The sequence below is a fragment of the Rattus norvegicus genome, chromosome 6 (assembly GCF_036323735.1).
Source record: "Rattus norvegicus strain BN/NHsdMcwi chromosome 6, GRCr8, whole genome shotgun sequence".
In the NCBI taxonomy this organism is placed as follows: domain Eukaryota; kingdom Metazoa; phylum Chordata; class Mammalia; order Rodentia; family Muridae; genus Rattus; species Rattus norvegicus.
The window spans coordinates 17,009,945-17,032,951 of NC_086024.1; the positions used below are offsets into that span (position 1 = coordinate 17,009,945).

Consider the following 23,007-nt stretch of genomic DNA (forward strand, 5'->3'; position numbering starts at 1 on the left):
AAAGAGGATGACTGTAAGAGCTGCCGAAGGAGGCTGCCACAACGGAAAGGCAGGGTGGAGGCTCGTCAGAGACAATTCAAATACAATTACTGCGTCATCTGGCAATCCTACTACTGGATATTTTCCAAAAGAACGTAAATCAAGACCACAAATAGGTATCAACACTAACTCTCACGTTCACAGCAGCACTATTCCTAACAGCCAAGATCTGCAACAACGTAAAAAGATATGGTATACACATGTAAGTAAGCCAGTCACAGAAAAACAGCTACTGCTTGGTTCATATGACATATTTAAAACAGTCACACTCATGAATGGGAGGAGTGAGCTAACTAGGGTTTATAGAAATGGGAAATGAGTGACAGAACTTGAGCCAAGTAAGTGGAATAAAAGCTTAAATCTACTATAAAATGTCGCACTAGTCAATATTTACTAAATTGCATGATTTAAGACAGCAGATTTCATGTCAGGTGTTCATACCAAAACCCAAATCCCATGATTTTGGACTACAGCACGAGAAAAGGACTCGCATATTTCCTCAAGTTAAGATGAGAGGAAGCTAGAGCTATGCTATATAGTGAGTGAGCGAGGACACTTCCCACCTCACAACTGTGTCTTCAATCAGCCTGGACCAATCACCAATTACAACTAAAACACGAACACTTTCCAGACACTAAGAAAACAGTCTTTCATGTGTTACTAGCACCATAGGTTCTGAAACAGCTTTTGTTTAAATAATTCAATAGTTGTTTATAAGATCTTTAGTAGTCTCAGACTAAAATATTTTTACAAGGTGAGTTAGGATCAAATCAACACTGACTGTGCTTCTCTTATCAAGGAAAGCAGATGGGAACTGGGCATGGTAGGCATATCTGCACTCAGGGGTGGAAAAGGTCACCCACATCCAAGAACAACCGGGTCTCCACAACTCAGTCTGATGCCTGTATACTGAGACCTTGTGTCAAAACACAAAACAACAGCGGGAAAAACCCACAGACCAGCATTCATTCCCTGAAAAAACTAAAACCAACACCACCCCACCTATCTCTACCCCTAGCATCTTGACAACCCACATACTGATAAGTCATCACATGAAATGGTTGCCAAAGCTACAAGGGAAGGAGAAAGAGGCTGGACATAGCAAGACAGGAATGTCTTATGAACTTGCCTGACACAAAATGGAAGTGTGGTCATCATCAACCAGGGGCTGATGTGATCTTCATATCTCAATTAATGACCCAAGTTACCTTAGAAAAACACTGCGGTGATCCATTATGTAAAATTCAGTAGTTTATGTAATGTAAACTATGAGGAGAAAGGTAAATTTCTTGTGGGATATCTGCCTGCAACTGTTAATTCAGCTTAGAAAGCTACACTTACCTGGGTGAGAAGTTCAAGTTATTTTTATTGTTATCACTCGGTGTGCTCTGCTTTAGGGTTGGATCTAAGAACAGGGTAAGCCCTCCTATGCAATGGTTTTAACAACACATGATGCATGCCATCCTTACTTCTGAATCTAAGAGTGGGCCTTAGCTTCCTGATGGTTTTTTAGCATAGCTGAACCTTGGTGATACGAAGCAATTACCAGCTATAAATATCCCCTTCTAGAATCAGCGTTAGCCTTGGGAGTGGTGATAAATCCACTCTTACAGCTACTGACCAGTGATATAACTTCCTTTTTTAAAAAAAGAACATCAAATTGTTGAATCTCTTTTCAAATTTCTCCTAGAATGTGTGATCTGATCAAAGGTGTCCATGATCAATGCTTTCTGAATAATAAATAACATATTAATAGTGTGTCCACTGCTCCAGAAGGGAAGCGTAAGTGAAGGAGCTCAGAGCGGCATTCTTTCATGAACTGTTAAGCAGCGAAACCAATTATATAAGACAACAACGGCGCTATCGGTGCTGTTTCTTCTGTTATGAAATAAAACCGGCAGTGTATGGGGAGCTTTGCCATCTGAGCTGGTAGCACACACTGGAGATCATAGAATGTAGGAACGTGAACACTTTCTGGCACAGGAAGAAAGCAATACAGTACACGAGGAAAGAAAGACTGGCTGGGATCTGTTGATTTGCTGTGAGGCCTGGGCTCACTTTCCTAGCATATAAAATGGTAGTACTGCTACTTGGAATTATGATTAAATGAGTTAATATGATGAGAAACATAATGAGGCCCCTGAGAATATTTTTCTTCCTTTGAGAAAGATGTTTAACTTTTACTCTATTATTCTGATACAAGGCTATGTAATCCAGGGGAGTCTCAAACTTTAGTGCTTGGTCTACATGTATGTGCCACTGTGTGTGTGTGCAATGACCATTTTAAAACACTGTTTAGTAATTTGCTTGTGTAGTTTAACTTTCCATTTAATCTCTGCATGAACTTTAAAGCGGCTATCTACAGGAGAGCAAGGATAGGCAAATGCACCAACATTCTCACAATTCTACCACGTATACTTTAAAAGCAAGGGCCACGAACTCAAGCTGTGTGTGTGACGCACAGGCACAGTTCCAGTACCAGCTCAGGGAGCAGTACAACTCTAACTTCATTTTCTTAGAGAAATAGCAAACCAATAATTTACTATGAAGTCTCCCAATTGAAAATGTCTACTTCTTTGAAAGTATGAGAGAGGGGGGGGGGGGAGGAGAGAGAGAGAGAGAGAGAGAGAGAGAGAGAGAGAGAGAGAGAGAGAGAGAGACTGAATGCATGGATGGAAATGAGAAACGCCTGTGTGGCAGCAGACAGCTTTCGCACACAGTCCTGTGCATGGGAATGAAACACAATATGAAGATGGAGCTCTTCTCTCCCCAGCAACTGGCATTCTGGATGCTAATGTTTTCTTGAGACTCTCAGGTTTGTCTGTTTCTTCTTTTTCTGTTCTTTTCAGATAGGGTCTCACTGTGTAGCTCTGGTTATCCCAGAACTCACTATGTAGACCAGACTGGCTCTGAACTCACAGAGATCTGCCAGGCTCTGCCCTCCAAGTACTGGGATTAAAGGTGTGTGGCGCCATGCCCGGCTCTCCGGCTTCCTGACCTAGGGTCTTCTAACCACTGCGTACTTTACTTGAGCAGTGCTTTCTGCTGTCATCACTGTGAATGCGTAGGGAAGACAAGCTGAAAAGTGTGCGTCAAGGGACTTGTCTAAGGAAGGTTTGGGAACAGTGACAATAACAACAAAGGTTTTGTGGTCTAGAAAATTGTTGAACACTCACCTTCATGCTAGTAAACAGAGCAGGGCAGTCTCAGCAGAGGCTGCTCGCTGACTGTAGTAGTGAGTATCTGCTATGCTGCCACAGCTAGCGTGTCTGGGTCCACAGTGACAGAACACAAACTCTGACGTGGACCTTCATTTGAACCTCAGCTTTGGCCCTCCCCAGTGTTCACACTAAGAAAAAATGTGTATTGTAATTGAATCTGATCAGTGACAAGGTCATTTTATATAAAGACAATTCTGTGGGATACTGTGGATTAAGATTATTCACTTTTCCACTCTTGCACAGGCTAGGAACTCAAAAAGAAAAAACCTTAAGAGTCCATCTAGTCCACCTCCTACTTTTCAGAAAAGAAAATATGGTCTAACCAATTTCAATAAATTTTAAGTCTGCATTCCAAAACTGTGTTATTTAGAACTTAAAAATATTTTTATTCTAAAACTAGGTTCCAAGCTTAGTGTGATGGAGCGTACTTTAAATCCTAGCACTGCACTCAGGAGGCAGAGGTAGGTGGAACTCTTAGAGTTCAAGGCCAGCTTGGTCTATAGACCACAGCTCAGATGGCACAGGTGATCCCTGGAGCAAGTTAGCTACCTAAACCATCTCAACTGGCCAGCTCTTGGTTCTAATGACAGTCCATGCAATGGAGGAAGACCCCAGACATGACATTTCTGGCCTCCATATGGCACATAGGACATACAAGTGTGCCCACACACATGTGAACAAACACATGAAAAAAAGAAATGTTTGAGAGCAACCATTTAGCTAAATCCAATTACTATAGGCTTTTAGTAACATTTGCTTCTCAGTTGATCCTTTCCTCAACTACACAGATTTCTTTCCAGTCAGGGCTTTAGTCATTAAAGTTCTCAATATGATCAGATGATTAACAAGTGTGCACTAACTTCAATCACCACTGGCAGGAGAGCTAGTGCTCTGACGACCAAGTAGACCAGGAGAGCAGATGTTAAATGCTCTCACATGAATGTGACTGAGGTGATTCATTTATTCACTCCAAAATGTGCATACACTTCAAATGATCTATCTGCACAATACATTTTAAACGTCAATGAAAAAAGAACACTGATTTGAAACATTAAGTCAGAAAAATGGTAGTTATTCAGTTTTAAAAAAGAGCTAATAAGAGTTGGGGATTTAGCTCAGTGGTAGAGCGCTTGCCTAGCAAGCGCAAGGCCCTGGGTTCAGTCCCCAGCTCCGAAAAAAAAAAAAAAAAAAAAAGAGCTAATAAAGTGAGACTTTCAGTTACTGCTCCAGAACCGCTCCAGACACTAACACATCTAAAGGGAGTTCAGGCAGACGACATTTGACTGGCATGTACAAAGCCCTAGGTTTGGACCACAACATCTCATAAAACAAAAGCCAGGCATGATGGCACAAACCTTCCATCTCAGCAATTAGGAGACAGAGGCAGCAAGCTAGATCTATGAAGTTGGGACCAGCCTGGTCTACACAGCAAGTTCCAGGACAGCTAGGGTGACATGGTGAAACACTACCTCAACAAAAGATTTAATCAATAACTATTATAAGGATAAGCTTATCTATCAGCTACACTCATTTCATCTCTTTGTCAGACATCTATTTTCTCCAGAAGGTAATTTTATGAAGACCACTTACTGTGTAAACTAACAACATGACTGTCCCATGGTATGCTTAAGGGAAACGTTTTTACTGTACATATGAGAGAAAGAACAGCCAGAGGTATGGCAGCAGGCGGAAGGGGAATACAGAGAGAGAGAGAGAGAAAAGACTGGGCACTGCCAGCAGACTGGACATGGTGGCCGGGGCTGTCTGTGACACTAGAGGGGACACTAGCAGGGGGCAGAGGGTAGGTAGGTAGAGGGCAGAGAGAAGCAGGAGCAGAGAGCAAATACACAGGAGGAGGATGAGTAACTGTGGGGAGGAGGCCTACACTGTCACCAATGCCTGCCTACTCTAATACGCTGATGGGCGCCACAGCCAGCTAGAGGTCCCTTCTGCCACAGCTAAGGGAAATGACCCCTGTTGGGGGATGGAAACTAGTTTTGCAAGTTCCTGAGGAATGCTGGCTTTCCTCTAACCACCAGAAACCCTCCCATAGTCCAGGCTGAGCTTAAAACATGTTCTTCAGGGCTAAAAATGCAGCTCAGTGCATGCAGAACTGCAGTCTACATCAGAGAACGTGGGCTGTTTGCCTAGCACTGCGGCCTTGGGTTTAACTCCCAGCATCATACAACAAACACAAACAACCACAACTGGTTTTCAGTCAGTAAGTTACAAACCGTTAGCACTGTGCCAAAACCTAGCCGCTGTAGCTAATGATAAACATCCCTACAGGACAATGTAAGGTCGAACTGCCAGAGGTGCTTTACCTCTGCTCTGACTGTAACAAAGTCCAGAACTAGGCATGGAACGAGTGTTGAGCGGGTGTTGATCTGGTGAACATCTAAGCCAGCAGGCAGGAGCTTCCTGCCTTTCCTTTCATGCCTGACCTCAAAGCTGCCTGTGGACATCATTCCCCACTGCCAACTCCTCTCCACCAGGGCACCTGCTTTTCTGTTTAGCTGTTGTTCAGAACAAGCAGCCTTTCCAAGATTTCCTCTTACTTTGCTATGCCTGAAGGCCCAATACTTTAGGTAGGTTTTTTCTGCTATTGCTGACTTACAAGTATCAAATGTAAATAGATTTCTTCCCATGACAAAGCAGATGGTGTCATTGGCCAAAATAAAACAAATATATACAATTCTAAAAGAATGTTCAGCAACGATTTTAGCATTGATAAATAAAATATTAGAAAATATGATGTACTATGCCATGCAAATGAAAATCAACCTTAAAAATGTATTTAGACCCTACAGAAAACAAAGACCATGTTTTAATTTAATTTTATACATTTGAGTGTAGGGCTTTTAAACACACACACACACACACACACACACACACACACACACACACCTACCTCTGCAATTATAACACAAAAACAAAGACCTGGGAAAGTAGAATAATCTCAGTGTCAGTTTCTAGACACCGGAAGCCATGGGTTTAAAGATCTGCTGTCCGTATGTCTGTGGGCTAAGGGATTCTTGTTTTGGTTTCTCAGTTTTAAAGACAATGCAAGTGTAATTACATCTGTGTGCTTCTCCAGTGCTCTTTCGGCAGAGGTCACAGTCTAGGTCTCCAGAGCTGGTCTCCACAACACTCACTTCCTACTGCCCACACTGTACGCCGGCTCAACAATTTAGAATTAATCCACTTCTTTTCTCAAATTCACTATGACTGAACAAGAGTGCTGACGGGGTGGGTGGTGGGTGGAAGGGATGGCCAATGGTTAAGAGCACTCACTAATGCAAAGGTCCTGAGTGTAATTCCTAACATCGACATGACAATTCACAGCCGTCTGACGCCATCTTCCGGTGTGTAGACACACATGTAAACAAAGCACCCAAAGGCATAAAAAACATAAACAAATCTTTAGTTCTCAGTGCAGTCAACATTTGATGACACCAATTCCCATCCCTGAGGTAACTGTTTTTAAAGTAAATGAGGCAAGGTTTCTCTATGCAATAGAGCCCTGGTTGTCCCAGACTTGCTTTGTAGACTAGTTGGCCTCAAACTCAAGAGATCTGCTTGCCCCTGCCCCTTAAATCTCAAATGATGGGATTAAAGGTGTGCACCACAACGCCTGTCTTAAAATCCTTGTAACAAAGCACTGTCTTCTTTTCTACACCTTTCTCTGCCTCCTGCCAAGCACCTGGCACTGCCAGCACTGCTCCTCTGCGCCGCTCCCATGCACACAATGGCATTATCACTGGTGTGCCGGAACGACTTAGGACTGTGCCAACACAAACCACTCTCACACACTAATGTTCAGCCCCCCTTCCAGACACACTGCAGACAGACAGCCCTTTCTCAGTTACCCTAAGAGGACTGTTAGATTTGAGCGTTTCTTGAGACCACATGCTAACAGCACACATCTCTGGCACAAGGCTTCTTAGTTTTAAAGAACTTTTGTATGCAGTGTTCCACCCTTAAGAGTTATGTGAAGGAAGCTTTGCTGGGATTACTATTCTCGGGCCAGAACACTATTCAAGGACACTGTCATTAGGACTAGGCCATAAGGCTGCCAAACAGAATTTTTTGGACAAGAGACTGTTTACATCCACTGCTCTTTCTGTATATCAGTCTCTCTACTTAACAAAGTTCAGCTAGAGTCAAAATGTGTTTGTAAATAAATTCAGTATTTTCCTTGAGTATGTCAGCATTATGTAATCTATACTACTGTACTACAAAATGTTAAGATCTAACTAAATATCATCACATTTTAACTTATTTATAATTGGTATAAAAAACTTATGACCTAAAGAGTATAGCCAGTAAGTATATTTTACTTACTAAAATGAAAGTAAAAATCCACAGAAATTAAGTTAAATTACTAACAAAAAAATTTAAGCACATTTTAGCCAATTAATAGTCCAAATAACAAAGAGAGTTATGACACAGGAGATGAGCTGCAAAAAACATGCACAGAAAAGGCAAGATTTTGTTTAAAACAGCATGCTTCAATTAAATTTGCAAGCAACCTGAGGAGAATGTAAAACTGATACAGAAAACTTCCTTTGCAATTAAATATACATATACAGAGTTAATCTGTTTTGGTTAGAACAAGGAGACAGCAAGTAACCAGAAATAGCAATTTAACGAAAGGGAAACATTTAAGAGGAAAGGCTTTGCTAGACTCATTATAGGGCTCTTCTCGGCCAGAAATAAGTGATTATTTGCAACCAAGTTAGCAAGACAGGAAACAGAGTTAAATCAATCTTTGAAATTGGCTTTTCTAAGTAGTTTTGGGAAGAAATATATCTTTTGATTTCTTATGTTGTTTCATTTATTTTCACTATTCACCTTAATTGTTCAGATCTCACAGATGACAGATTCTCTTTTTTTTTAAAGCAGTTAACTCACTAGTTCCAATTATCACAGTATTTCCTTTGTTAAGAGGAGAGTCAGAGCAAGAGGCAGAGGCCAGGCTGGCTCGGGGCAGCCCTGTCAGCTTATCCTTACCTTGGCTGCTTTTCTCCCGGGTTGACATTTTTGCTGGTTGAGACAAAAATGACATATCTTACAATAAAAACCGAGCATTTTCTTAAATGACTATAGTAATACATGTCTTTGATTACTATAAGTTAATAATAAATTATACTGAATAAAATAAGTCATATTCTTATGAATCAACAATACTCAAACTGATGTTAAAAAAAGCAATTATGTTTAAAAAGAAATCTTAACTTACCTTGATTGATGATGACATCTTTATGTCTGAAAAAGAATACAAAGAACATATTTATTTTATATGGCTCACCATTAGAGTCACCTGAAAGAATCTGAAATTTCTGATGCCAACACATAACTTAGATAAATGTCTACGGGTAAAATTAAGGAAATGGTATTTTTCTAGTTTGTCAGTAATCTCAACTGCTAATATATACTGTATATACAGTAAATATCACTCAAGATCATCAAACACTGAAAGCACATATACAAAAAAGAGTATAATATTTAAATCTTACAAAATTGAGATACTGAAGAAAAATGAATAGAAGACAAAGCTTTTCTATGAAGACTTAAATACATTAACAAGAAAAAAAATGAACTGAAATAGATTAAAAATTCAAATCAAGGGGCTGGAGAGATGGCTCAGCAGTTACAAGACCTCACTGCTCTTCCAGAGGTCCTGAGTTCAATTCCCAACACCCACATGGTGGCTCACAACCATCTGCAATGGCATCTGATGCCCTCTTCTGGTGTGTCTGAAGTCAGCTACTCATATAAATAAAAATATAAATTAAAAAAAAAAAAATCAAGTCAGGCACATCGTTACTCAAATCAGGCACATCGTTACAACAGGCATGTTGTTACACACAACAGTGTAGAAACACAATTATTGATTTTCATACATGGTAAAGTATAACTTAACTTACTTGTCTGTATTTTTTATAACCTTTGATATTAGTTTTGATGTTGAAACCGTTTTCAATAATTTATTACGACTATCATCTGAATTTTCCCATGAGTTATGTGACTTTTCAGCTGTTGGTGGACGTTTTATGCTAGAAAAAACACATTAATTTCTTAGAGAAACATTCTGAGAATCAATGACATGTAATTGACAGTTTCATCATCAGAAAACGATGGAAGTGGTTAACACTCTCTTAAAGCGAATCCAAGGTGAGAAGGATTAGTGGAGAGGATCTGGCTGGATGAGTGGAGGAGGTCAGCAAGGCAGGCAGGAAGTCTGTACTATGCTGTCATTCAAGAGACCCACTAGGAAAAACCATTATCTGAAAAGAGAATCTTTACAATCTGCTGTTAATAGAGGAAAATACTTAAATCTGTGTGTAATAGTTCTCATAGTACACATTTCATTCTACCTATAATTATATTCATGTAGTCAATTTATACATGGGACAAATTTCTAAATACCATGATGCTAAAACTAAATTCTTGCTTACAGTTTTTATCCAGGATCAAAAATAAACAATATGTGCTACAATAAAGTGACTGATATTATCAATGAGGAATCCCTGGATTCACAACTGAAATGTTATGTTTATAAATGACTTTCTGGCTACAATTGCTAACCACCATGAAACTCATCCAGTCTTCGATATCCTGCAATCGTGCATCCAAAGAGCAGTTTAGAAGGGCAAGCACATTTCCAGGAGACCTTAAGCTGAAAAGGAGACTCTGGGACAAAGAAGACACCAAGTCAATCAGAACCTTAAAGAGATCATGAACCTTCCCCACACACAATAGAAGGTGAATAACATTAATAAGCTACATTCAAGAAACTCCACAGGAGACGAGGCAGAAGAGCACAAACCCTTAGACAGAACAAGATTTGCATGAGGCGCAGAGGAAAGCGTCTGTAAATGGCAAACATGCATTAGTTACGTGAAGGGCGCTTTGGTTCTTCAGACCTCCATCATAGACTTGAACCAAAACATTAAAATAGCAAAAGAGAAATGCGTCACAAGTCTTTTCGGAGTGACTGTCATTTACTTGACTGAAATTCTAACCAGTTCTGGAGATGGTTTAACAGTTTCTCCGAATTCCCCAGCAGAACTATGATAATAAAATACCCAGGGAAGGCTAAAGCTCGAGTCTGTTTCTACATAGGACAGTTGAGTTAAACTGGCATCAGTATTGAGATAGGGAGCTGCAGCAGTGAGCCCAGCATGCATGTCTATTCCCTGACTTGGGCTCCCACACATTTGTTACAATGCTCTTCTCTTCTCTCCCTCTCGCACTTTCAAACACTGATTATTGTGGAAACAGAGAAAAGCTCTCAAACAAGTCTGCGGCATAGGAAAGAGCAGGTAAGATGAATTCATTTCCACACTCAAGCGAGAACTTATCCTCCCCAAACCCAAAGCTGAACTGAGACGCAGCCACAAGAGCTGTTTAAAGGGACCTTGCATGTTGAGGTTGTAATGATGCCAAATGTGGTGAGGATAATTAATATGGCAATTTCTATCCATGGTTATGCATTTATACACAACTACATAAATAATTTTATTATAAAAATATTGTTCAGGTTGTTTATACTTATTTTCCTTTTATCAAATTGTTTTTAACTTAGTTTCTTGGCCAATTGTAACTGGAAAAAAAATTATGGTTTTAACCCTTTATTCCCGACATTCTAAAACAGATTATATAGCAATGAAAGAAGTTTTCTCTTGGAATCCATGGATAGACAACTCTTCCCAAATCACAGAATCTAGGTATCTTTACAACCATTCCCTAGCTCTGTACTTGGGGCCAGTTAAAACCTTTTGGTGGGAGCAGAACTCTTGCTCTCTGGAGTTTGTCTGTTTATTTGGAGAGGCTGTGAAGAGGGCTGGGGAGAAGGTGATGCTCGGATTTGTGGGCTCTGATCATTAGAATGAGATTCCTCTTTTTTTTCTCTCTGTCCTTGTGGCTTTTCTTTCTTTTTTTCTGTACCACTGTAAAATAAAGTATAACATGGAACAACACATATTTAAACAAACTTGAAAATCAAAATAACCAAGTATAATTCAAGACCCTGAATCATATAACTAATATAATTATATTTAAAAATCTAAGGTAATAATACATCCTATAAAGACTGCCCTTTTGGACAGAAGTGTCCTCTAATGAATTCTGTGATTGTGGCAGGGGATTTAAAAGCTCTCTCTCTTTTTTTTTTTTTTTTGGTTCTTTTTTTTCGGAGCTGGGGACCGAACCCAGGGCCTTGCGCTTCCTAGGTAAGCGCTCTACCACTGAGCTAAATCCCCAGCCCCTTAAAAGCTCTCTTAACTAACTTCAACATATCTAAATCAGAGCATTAGCAGAACTCTGCATTACTTGTAGAAACAAATTGGCTGGTGACACACTAAGTGCTCGTATTTTTTTTTTTTTTTTTTTTTTTTTTGGTTCTTTTTTTTCCGGAGCTGGGGACCGAACCCAGGGCCTTGCGCTTCCTAGGTAAGCGCTCTACCACTGAGCTAAATCCCCAGCCCCTAAGTGCTCCTATTTAACCCACACTGGTCCTGGGTCCCTCTACCCTTCGACTGAGGGCTGTCTCTGTGGGCAGAAGAGGAGGATGGGCTGTGGTACTGAGCTAAGCACTCTTTGGATGAGCTAATCCCTGAGTCTCCATCAAAACTTTAATTGTACTAAAACTGAATGTTTTATTTAAATCTGTTAATGCTACGTTATTTTAATTATAAAAGGTAAGTATAAAAATATCGTACACGCATAAAAAAGAAAACTGCAGTTTTGTAAAAGTGAAGTTTAATGCTTTAGAATGACTGTTGAAAACGTTTCTACAAAGGCTGTGAGGGGCTGGAGAGAGGGCTCAGCTGTTCAGAGGGCCTGCTGCCCCTCCACAGGACCAGAGTTCAGGTCCTCATCGGCATCCTTACCAACCTAGCTCTAGTGGTATTCAATGACCCTCACATAAATGGACATAATAACCACATAAACACATAAATGAAAAACATGTTAAAAACTAAATTAAAAAGGTTATTAAATAAAGGTGAAACAAACAAAATTTGACCAGAGATGCATCCTTTGAAAAGGAGATTTGTCCTGACAAAAGACTAAATACTAATACATTTCAAGCTAAAATGCCTTCTGTACCTATATGTAATTTTTATCACCTTGCACTTGGACATTTAACTGAATTCAATTCAATTGTACAGTTGCTGAGTGTGGTGGCACATGCCTTTAATCCTAGCACTTGAGAAGCACAGGTAGGCAGATCTCTGTTAGTTCGAGGCCAGCCTGGTCTACAAAGCAAGTTCCAGGACAGCCAAGGCTGTTATACAAAACAAAACCCTGTCTTGAAAAACCAAAAATAAAAACAAAATAAGACACGCCCACCATACAGCCTCAGCTGCACCATAACCCCAGCAGCAATGCGGGGAACAACTCAAGACCTGCGCTCCAATATTAAAAGGGTGGACAACGTCAGATGCTTTGTAGTTCTTATGCCAAGGGCATTTAAATTTTCTAAGAAGGTATGTTCAAGAATATGTCACCAATATATACATAAAATAAACGTGTGTGAAGACACGCACACACACAGTCTATATAAAGCAAAAGTCTATCGCACTATAAAAATTAAAAATGTAGTAACATGGGTTAGGGATTTAGCTCAGTGGCAGAGCGCGTGCCTAGCAAGCGCAAGGCCCTGGGTTCGGTCCTCAGCTCCAAAAAAGAAAGAAAAAAGAAAAAAAAAATGTAGTGACATAATTTTGACTCTTAAAACAATTTTGAATCTGATTCATTTCTGATATCTTTGCACCGGCTACTGATTACTGATTCTTATGTTCAGTTTTTAAAGAAGTGTATGCTAAGAAACACATTCTCACTGGCAAAATATCAGATTAAACCTTAAAATTAAAAAACCAGGCCTGGAGACAGTAAGTGGGTGAAGCGCTTGCTGTGGTAAGTATGAGGACCTGAGTTTGGATTTCCAGCTCCCGTGTAACCAGCACTGGAGGTGGATCCTAAGGGTTTGGTGGCCATCCAATCTAGCCAAAATTGCAAACCACACGTTCAGTAAGTAGCCCTGTCTTGAAAACTAAGATAAGGCATGAGGAACACCTAACATCAACCTATGACCTCCACATATGCAGATAGCTATGTGTATACATGAACACACGCATTCACATAACACACACAAAGGTGTACAGGAGGTCTGAATTTGATGTTACTTCTTTATAACATCAAACTATCCTTTATGCTTCAAAGAGATTTTTCTTTTTGGGCTCCTTAAAAGCAAAACCCAGCGGCCCTACCCAATAAAGGAACAAAACCCGGCGCTCCTGATCCATCTTTACTACTGTGCTGATCACTACAACAACTATTTAAGAAAACCAGTTAAAGTTAAACTTATTGAATTAAAAAATAAAAAATAAAAATGGGGGGCTGGAGAGATGGCTCAGTGGTTAAGAGTGCTCTTCCAGAGGTCCTGAGTTCAATTCCCAGGAACCACATGGTGGCTCACAACCACCTAATGAGATCTGATGCCCTCTTTTGGTGTGTCTGAAGACAGCTACAGTGTACATATATATAATAAAGAAATAAAATCTTTAAAAAAAAAAAGAAAACAAAGATGTGGAAATAAAGAATATAACTGATTGATTTTTTTTTAAAAAAATGGATGTTTATTAAAACTATATACTAAGGGCTAGAAAGACGGCTCAGCAGTTAGGAGCCCTCGCTACTCTTGCACATAACCTGGGTTTGGTTCCTAGCACCCACACATCAGCTCACAATTGCCAGTAACTCCAGTTACAGGGGATTTCAAAGTCCTTTTCTAGTGGGTATTGCATGATGTGCTCACCCAAAGGCAAACGTAACGATGAAATAAAAATTAAACAACCTTGAAGAAAAAAACATTATTATAAATTTCTATTATAAATGTTTTATTACAATGTCTTCTCCTGAAAAATAAACCAAAGACAGTTTACACTCTTTGAAAGGAAAGAGCAATGTACCGTCTGTAATGAGGTTCTGGAGAGAATCTATAAAGCCCTAATGGTCTCATTATCGCCTCAGCATCCCTGTAGCCACCTGCTGGGCCACACTTTGGTAATGCCACAGTATGCACCATTCAGACACTGGCATTCACTTACTGAAGAAAGAAAGCCCTTTCCATCAGCTTACGTCATCTACTTTTAAACTGCTTGCCCTCGTGCATTAGCAAACAACAAAACACCCTGCTCGGTACAGCTGGTTTTCTATAACCTTTCCAAACTCTGTGCACCAACCACTAAAAACAAAACAAAACAAAAGGTGGGCAAACGTCATTTAAGCACTATCATCAGAACAGTAAATTATTGGGTTGATGAGGACATGGAACTCAAGTCGGTGATACACCGGAACATTTGTAATGCAGCATCCTCCTGCCCCTAATGCCCCAAACACGTGGACAAATGCATGCCACTATAGAATACTTTGACATATGCCTCAGTTTTCTGATTTTTGTTAATGAAAAAGTTGTAATAGCCTTTAACCTCTAAGGTAGATACTTTTAAATGCTATTTTTCAAATATGTCAATTGTTAAGAAAAAGTACTTATATAGCAATAAATTTCACAATAGTATCAATAAATTTTTGCTGAAAAACAAAAAAGCAAACATTAACAACAAAACTCCAGGAAATGAAATGGCTCTCTCTATCTCTCTAGTAAGAAGCAAAAGCTTCTGGAATAAAAATTGATTTTTTTATTAATATAAATAAGCACAGTGTCCTCAGGCTAAGTGTCTCATTCACAACTAAAGAATTCAAGACATGCGCACTTGACTCCCACAGAGCTCTTGGAATTCTTTTCATGAGTACCTAGTTTATCATGCATAGTTGTGCTTGGTCAGTGCCCCCACCCCATGACAATCAGGCACCTTTTAGCAGCTGAAGAAAGAGTTTCTTTTCTTGCTATCGATATAGAGCTGGTATGGTTCTGTTTTCTGTTTATACCACTTCCATTGGTTATACAGGACATAGAAATAGCTTCTCGAAGACTTGGTTGGCCTAAAATAGTTAAAAAAGAAATTGTAACAAATTTCAAAATATTCCTTAAGGAACAGAGTTTTAAAAATTAAGTTTGTAGTGTTTAGAAATAGTAAGTAGATGTCCCCACCCATAACATTCATCAAACAGCACTTGAGATTTAATACCATCCATACAGACCAACAGAGAAGCTGCACTGAGCCGCTGGGATGCTAGGCCCACTCACTCAGCTAAATAGGTGCTTTAATATGGCAGCTCTGAGGCATATGACAACCATATACTTTATAAATTCCTGATATTTTACATGTCAAACTTTAGTGTACTATTCTATATAAATGAATTTATATAAAATAACTTTTACAGTAAAGGGCTTGGAATAAATGTCTGGTGGGTAGGAAGGTAGGCAGCTGTGGTCAGAAGAGTCAAAGCTACAGACTAAGTATGCCTATTTACTAACAGTCAGGTTTATTTAGAGTGGGAATAGAGTAATAGACTCAAGTAAAATTGAACTGTTCAGCTAAGACAATTTCATGTTGGGTTTTCTTTACAAATAATATTTAATTAAAGTTGTCCATGTATGGACTGAATCGAGCATTCCAGAGTGTTGCAAAACCTGGTGGTTTCACTGTATTTTTGACAGGTCTTGGGACTAACTAGTTCCTAACTACCGACGGAGCATCCTTAATCTAGCGCCCCAGATCCCACCGCAGATGGATAAGACAGGCAAGAGGAAAGGGGGAAGAGCAGCTGCATTTATTTTTCAAAACTTCTTGGGAAGGTACTTACATAAGAGCACTCCCCCCTCAAACTACAGAAACTTTTGCTATAAAATCCATTACTAGTTAGTATCCCACATAGGTGACTTCTTGTATTCATAACATTTAAATTATCATGGTGAAATACTTTAGCAACTTAAAAATGTTCAAGTCAGTAGCATTTACCATATCTGTGGTGCTGTGATGGCCAAGGTAAAAATGGTCTAAGGAAGGAGGAAGAGCTCTGATGTTCAGTACCCCTTCCACTTTCTTATTCTCTTCCTGGTCAAGCTGCTGACAAGCTTTCTCAGTCTAATGACTTTGTTCTTTAGGAGGGCAGCATTTTGTCTTCTCTATTTGCAATTATTTTAGAATATTTTCCCTTTTCTCTTGTCTCAAAGCAAGAGATACCATTAGTCCTTTTGATTTCTAGCCACTATTTCTCAAAAGTAGAAACAACAAAGGCATAGGATTCATGTATAGGAGCAGCCTCTGCTGCTTGATCTGAGACAACAGTTACCAACACAACTCTGAACTCTGACGTCTCAGGAGTGCTGTGTGGATGCGGAGGAATTCCTTCATGTTCTGAAACAATTGTCACTGAGTTTAGTGCGCCCATTAAAGAAATTCACACCTTACAACCTGACTAACACAATTTACCTATTATCAACCTATGGCAACCCTTGCCATCTCCTACGGTATATGTATACAAACTAAATGACATGTCTGTGCCTTTACAATGTAACATTTTATATCTTTGATTTATTAAGTTTCCTTGGTTTGAAAAAAACGACTCTTACCTTTAGATGACTTCTAACACACTCTGTACTAATAGCTTGTCTTTGTATAACTGGTACTGACATGTACTCTCAAATTATATTCACTAGGTCAGCCCCTCCCCAGAGCTTCTCATGGGTTCCCAGGTACCAGCCAAGGCATAGCTGGTCTTCCTAGCAGTTAAAATTGCTCTCTGGACTTTCCTCTATGCTCTCAAGTACAGGTCATTTTCTTTTGGCAAGGATTCAGTTGTAACTGGTGCATATATTATGAACATATGCTATCAAAAGGAAAAAATTCTGTGATATAAGAAACTTAAATGACTGGCCACCTTAAAAAAACTTCAGGGAAGGAGGGAGATCTCTGTGAGTTCAAGGCTAGCCTGGTGTAGAGAATTCCAGGACAGCCAGAACTGTTACACAGAACAACCCCGTCTTGAAAAGAAAAATGTATTATATAGTTAGAAGTATCATGGTGTTGAAGCCTAAGCCTGTAGGTGAAGTCAGTGCTGTTATACAGAAGAGTTAAAGGAACCTACTATAATCACAAGGAGCTCAAACAAGCAAAGACTTTTGTATTTCCAACTCGAGACTCTTCTTTACAATGTACTAATTACCTTTACTTGGCATGGACTTTTTCACTGAGGCTACATGATCTTCAGAGATTGCAAGACGCCTCAAAACATCAGCCAGCGCTGCCTTCAGCACAGTGATCTCGTCCTCCTGTTGCTGAACTCGTGACTCCAGAGCTGAGAGACGATCTTGAACATCAGAGGTGCTTGCAGCAGAAATGCTATCGTCTAGAAAGAGAAAACAGTGACTGTTTTAAAACCAGACTGCTCAAAAAGACTTTCCTTCTGGTGAGAAAATTACACCAAGTAATTTTTATAAAACAAACAATAATTATTCCTTGTTTAGAAGAGCAACTTCGAGAGAGATGTTTCCCATGACTGATGCCCTGTACAGTGATACTACCTTAGTTTTCTTATGAAGTGTTCCCTACACGGATCACTTTGTGAGCATGAGAATAGTTATCACGAAAAGCACACTAGGTCCTCCCTTTTAATCACTCATGACCTTGCATCTCTGGGAAACAAGACAGCAACCCATCATATTCACGCTTGACCCCTGACTGGAAGGCCTCTCCCTTGTCCTTACTACCACACTCTTCCACCACCAAAAACACAGCCCTGTCATGAACGTAATGAGGACTTTTTGCTGTTCTTCCTTTCCCAACAGTCAAATCCCTTCAAAGAGTAATGGCTGGGTGTGGGAGCACATACCTGCCAGGACTGGCACAAGTTCCAAGCAAGTCTGGGCTGGACTGTAAGACTATCAAACGGAAGTGGAGAGCCAACAGGATGGCACAGCACGTAAGATGCTGCTGGCCTGAGACCTATCACTGGGACCCACACAGTGGGAGGGAAAGACAACTTCTACAAATTTCCGCTGACCTCCACACTATTGTACAAGTACACTTCTGCCACAAATAAATAAATGTAAAAATAAAAATAAACAAAGCACTACCAACAATAGTAATAACAATAAACCAAAACCAATAAAGAAAAATAAAAGATGGTGTTTCTATAAAGCTCCTATGTAACATACTAGGCATACAGCAACGAAGACTATTTTAAGTAAGTTTTACCTATAACAACATTATTAAATGCTTTCAAAGCCACTTCAGTTTAGAGTCCACTATTTGCTGGTCAATTAGAATAAAAATGTACAGCTATACACAAAAATCAAATGCTATTGGTTAACTCAATATTAGAAAAGTGCTGAGGAGAAACACTGACTTAATAGACACATTTGGTCTACTATTGGATCGAGAGTACAATGTAAACTAAGTAAGTCATACACTCTAGGGCTGAGTGTGCCATTTTGCTCAAGCTGAAACAATACAAATGCATTTCCTTAAACAGCTAACTCCAAGTCTGAGTAGACACGGACACACCCCCTCAGCATTCCCAAGCTGAACCTATACAGCGGGCACTATTCACACTGAGACCCATGTATCAACTGAGACCCACGTATCAACTGAACTCCCAAGGGGCAGTGCTCTCCCCCTGCCTTTAGTGGATTTCAGTGACGATTTTAGAGAAGCAACAACAGTATTGAAAAAAAGCTGTGTTTTTGTATTTAACTTCAAGTTCAAGTTCTTGTTCTATATTAACAAGCTACATTATCTTAGACAAGTTATTGTAGTTCTTTGAACCTTAATTCCTTATCTTTAAAGGAGGAAGGTACAAAAAGTATATTATATACAAATGAAAATTGAAAGCCTTGACACATCTGTTACATGAAAAAGCAGGTATGTCAAAATCTGAGATGGTTTAACAAAGAACTGGTAAGAATAATCATTCTCTCATCTTATAATTTTTATGTATTTTTTTTACATTTTTACTAACATATGAATTATACATAATGAGTTTCATTATGACCTTTTCACACGGGTACAGAATATACTTTGACCACATTTGTACTCCCATTATCCCTTACCTCCATTCCAGCTGCTGCCGATCCCCTTCCTGTGTGTGTGTGTGTGTGTGTGTGTGTGTGTGTGTGTGTGTGTGTAAAATCAACTGAGTTTCATTAGGGTAAGTCACAGAAGTGTTTTTACAGGACTATTGGCACCATAAAAATTTATTTATATATGTATGTAATTTTATTATTTTTTATTAAAATTTTATTTATATGTATATAATTTACACACACACACACAAACATGCATTTTTTTTCTAGGTATGTGGTGTGAACATCTGTGTGGGTGCAGGTAGGCTTATGTATGTCTGCACATGTATAGGCCAGAGTCTGACATCAAATATCTTCTATTATCTCTCTGCACCTTAATTTTATGTTTTGTTTCTTGGCCAAAACTAGAGCTCGGCTGGCTTGGCATCCCTCAGCTTCTGCCTCTAGCACTGGGCTCATACAAATGTACTGCTGTGCCTGGCTTTCATGTGGATACTTGGGATCCACATGCAGGTCCCAGGTCCCTCACCGTATGTTACAGAGCCATCTCTGCAGCCCCAAGCATCTCTACACTGTCTTTCCCTTGTCACCTAGCTGACTTCTGGGAAGCCCATGCTATGGCAACTGTTCAGTTCAGTCCCCGTTTTCCTCCTCACAGGGAAAACAGCAGCAGCAGCTCCTCTTTCCGGGGACTCAGACCGCAGGGTGCCTCACTCTTACATTAACAGGTTGAAGCGTATGTGACGGCTCTTTTAGTCTGTATAAAAACAACTGATAGCATTTTCATGTGGTTCAGTCTGTATTAAACACTACAGAAATGGTCATTAGACACACCAGGCCAGATAGACACCTTCCAGATTTTCGGAGAGGGAGGTATGCAGCACTCTTTCTCTCTTCATAAACAGTGTAAGTTCATAAACACTGGAAGAATTTTCTTGGACTGTCAGTAATAAAGTAACTCCTGATTGCTCTGAGTCCCAGTTTTGAATCTCAAGGCTTGGACTACCAATACTAGGAACAAGTCTTACACTTCTGCGAATTAATTATATGGCCTAATAAATCATGTTTTTGCAAGCCATTGTTTATAAGTCAATCTTCTTCTTCTTCTTTTTTTTTTTTTTTTTTTTTTGGTTCTTTTTTTCGGAGCTGGGGACCAAACCCAGGGCCTTGCGCTTCCTAGGCAAGCGCTCTACCACTGAGCTAAATCCCCAGCCCCATAAGTCAATCTTCTAATTAAGCCAGTAAACTACATGGCTATCACCTTCTAAACTGTTCTGAAATTATGAGGGATAGACTGTAATTTTAAGTCACCCGCACAGTCTGTCTGATGCCTCTGGGAAGGCAGGGAGCCCAGTGAGTAGTCTCTTAGACTGTCGTGCTACACTGTCTTCTATCCATTCCTTTCCCCCCTTTTGAATGGCTAGGATTGTTACTTTGTGAATGTTGGATAGTCAATGAAATGTAATTCTGTCTGTCAAGATCTTCTCAAACCTGGTAAGTCCTATAACAAGCTTAAGGCAGTTTTTTAAAGGCACAATAATCACAAAGTTAGAAATTAACAACATCCCTCACTGGTACTGTACTTTTCATATGAACTACTTCATTGCTTCCCCCTGCTGTCCACATTTTATATTGGAGAAAAAACCTCAAGATATTAAATAGCTTGTCCAAGGTCACCAAGCTACTCTTGATATCTGAGACTTCAAACAGAAGCCCAACTCCCAAATTAAGTGCCCTTTATTTTACTTCACACGCCGTTCTAATAATAATCCCACAATGAGTAAATAAACTGATCCTTTACAAAGCTAGAAGGGCCTTAAACAGTCGGTCGATCGGTCGGTCAGTCGGTCGGTCGTTAGCAGGCCAAATACTAATGAACCTGTGTCTCACTCCAGGCTGGCTGAACAATGAAAGCCACTCTGGCTAACACACAGATGAGGACTAAAGAACTGCATAGTTCTTTCCTCTAGAGGTAAAAGGAAACAACAAAGGACGAGATGTCCTTTGACCTCCACAAGAATAATACACAGAAGTGCATTCCCCTTACACACACACACACACACACACACACACACACACACACACACACACACACACACACAGAGTTAAAAAAAAAGCAGAGATAGAATCATTTTGCTTTTCTTTATGATTTTATCTTAAGTTGCCTGATGTCCAACTTAAGATAAGCTCTGCCTTTGGCACAGAGGCCCACAATAATAGACACAGACAATAAAATACAACAAAGCTAAAGTTGCAATCACAGACTAATGTCGGGAAAGAGACTATCTCTTTTTAAATTTAAATGCACTTTATTTTTAGACAACACACTTTTTTTCTTAAAAAAAATAAAAAAATAAAAAAAGCCCCCACTCCAAATAAATCAAGGTAAAAATAAAAGCTCAAGATGTCCCATTTGTCCTAAGTCCTGGTGTTGTGTGGATGGTAAGCAGTGGTCAATTATGGTGACAGGTGAGAGATCCAAATTGTTAACATTTTTCCATCTCTGAGCCCTCCTTAAAGAAAATGATGGAGTCCCATCATCTTCACAGTAGTCCAGGAGAGCAGCCATACCATCTGCATTCATGTTTTCACCAGTAAAAATACTGTAGTTATTGAAATTAGCAAGGATGTGCTTTATTTGCTCACAGCTCCAGTCATAAAAGACTTCACTCTTTCTGGTTTCTGTTCTTCAAGTTTGCCTTTGAGTGACTTCACACAGCCTTTGATGTACTCTGTGAGGCTGGTTTCTTGTTAAGTTCGTGATGTCAACACCAGTGACGACTGTGCTTTCGATGCCGTTGCCTCCAGACCTTCAGCAGAAGCATTTCCACCAAAGAGCTAATCATCTTGCCCTCCACCTCCAAGCACAGCCTGACCGCTAACTTCCGGGTCCTGTAGATGTCAGAGAACAGCTCATCATGGCTGATTAGGTCCCGGAAGATGATCATGGTGACGGCTGGGAACAGCAGCACCAGCCTGAGAGTGCCAGCCGTGCGGCAGGAGCTGCACTCCGGGGGAGGAGAGAGCAGACAGGAAAGGCTGAAAAGAGACTCTCTTAAAGCCAGCAATCCCAAGCATTTTGTAGAAAAGTAACAGAGACTGAGAATGACAAGTTCGGTGCTTGTTCACGGTTATGCAGGGATACGACCAGCCCCTCTCTCTAATGACAGACTTCATGTCCAGGGCTCGCTCTCTGTGTAGTTTGAAAACTTCCTTTTCCCAGTGTAACACAAACTCATTCACAATCAACTTTTAGGAATACATCTGTTTGACACATATATTTTTGAGTTCTCTTATATTCCCTTTTCTTAGTTTCTTTTCCTTATACCATGGCAGTCCTTTGTTTTGTGTTTTTTTCTTTCTAAACGGTTTCTAGGCTTGAGGGTAATAAAGTAGATAAAAATAAAATTCTCAGGAATTCCTAAACCAGTGGAAAAAGGAAAGGAAAGGGAGATAAAAAGATCTGCAAATGCTTTACCTGTCAGCAGTCTGCTTCCTACTGCGGGCCAGTCTCTTTAATTAGGACATGTGACCAGACTACAGAATCAGTGGCTACTGATGCTAGGCTAGCTAGCTCTGTTCATTTTGCCTCTATTACTATCAATCACAGGCTTGTTTACCGAACTTGTGGAAACATCATCTTTGCAGAAATAAATATACGGCATTCTAAATATCCTCAAGCTGGCAACCCAGAATTGCATTAAAATCAGACATGGCTTTATTGTTTACACCTTCAGAATTTTAAACTTT

At 39.8% G+C, this 23,007-nt stretch overlaps 1 protein-coding gene and 1 pseudogene across 7 annotated transcripts in view; both read right to left on the reverse strand.

Annotated features, from left to right (window-relative positions):
- Eml4 (EMAP like 4) overlaps positions 1–23,007 on the reverse strand; it is a 115,312-nt gene that overhangs the window by 37,891 nt on the left and 54,414 nt on the right. The window contains exons 2-7 of one of the 7 annotated variants that reach the window (XM_039112148.2): positions 17,400–17,582; positions 15,143–15,272; positions 11,042–11,215; positions 9,191–9,319; positions 8,503–8,528; positions 8,274–8,306 (exon numbers count right to left, since the gene is read on the reverse strand). In XM_039112148.2, coding sequence (XP_038968076.1) covers positions 8,274–8,306; positions 8,503–8,528; positions 9,191–9,319; positions 11,042–11,215; positions 15,143–15,272; positions 17,400–17,582 — 675 coding nt within the window. Of the gene's footprint in view, positions 1–8,273; positions 8,307–8,502; positions 8,529–9,190; positions 9,320–11,041; positions 11,216–15,142; positions 15,273–17,399; positions 17,587–23,007 lie in introns of those variants that run through there. The other 6 variants (XM_039112150.2, XM_039112149.2, NM_001108008.1 and 3 more) reach the window with 6 other exon arrangements.
- On the reverse strand, positions 20,359–22,205 carry Tpt1-ps10 (tumor protein, translationally-controlled 1 pseudogene 10; annotated as a pseudogene).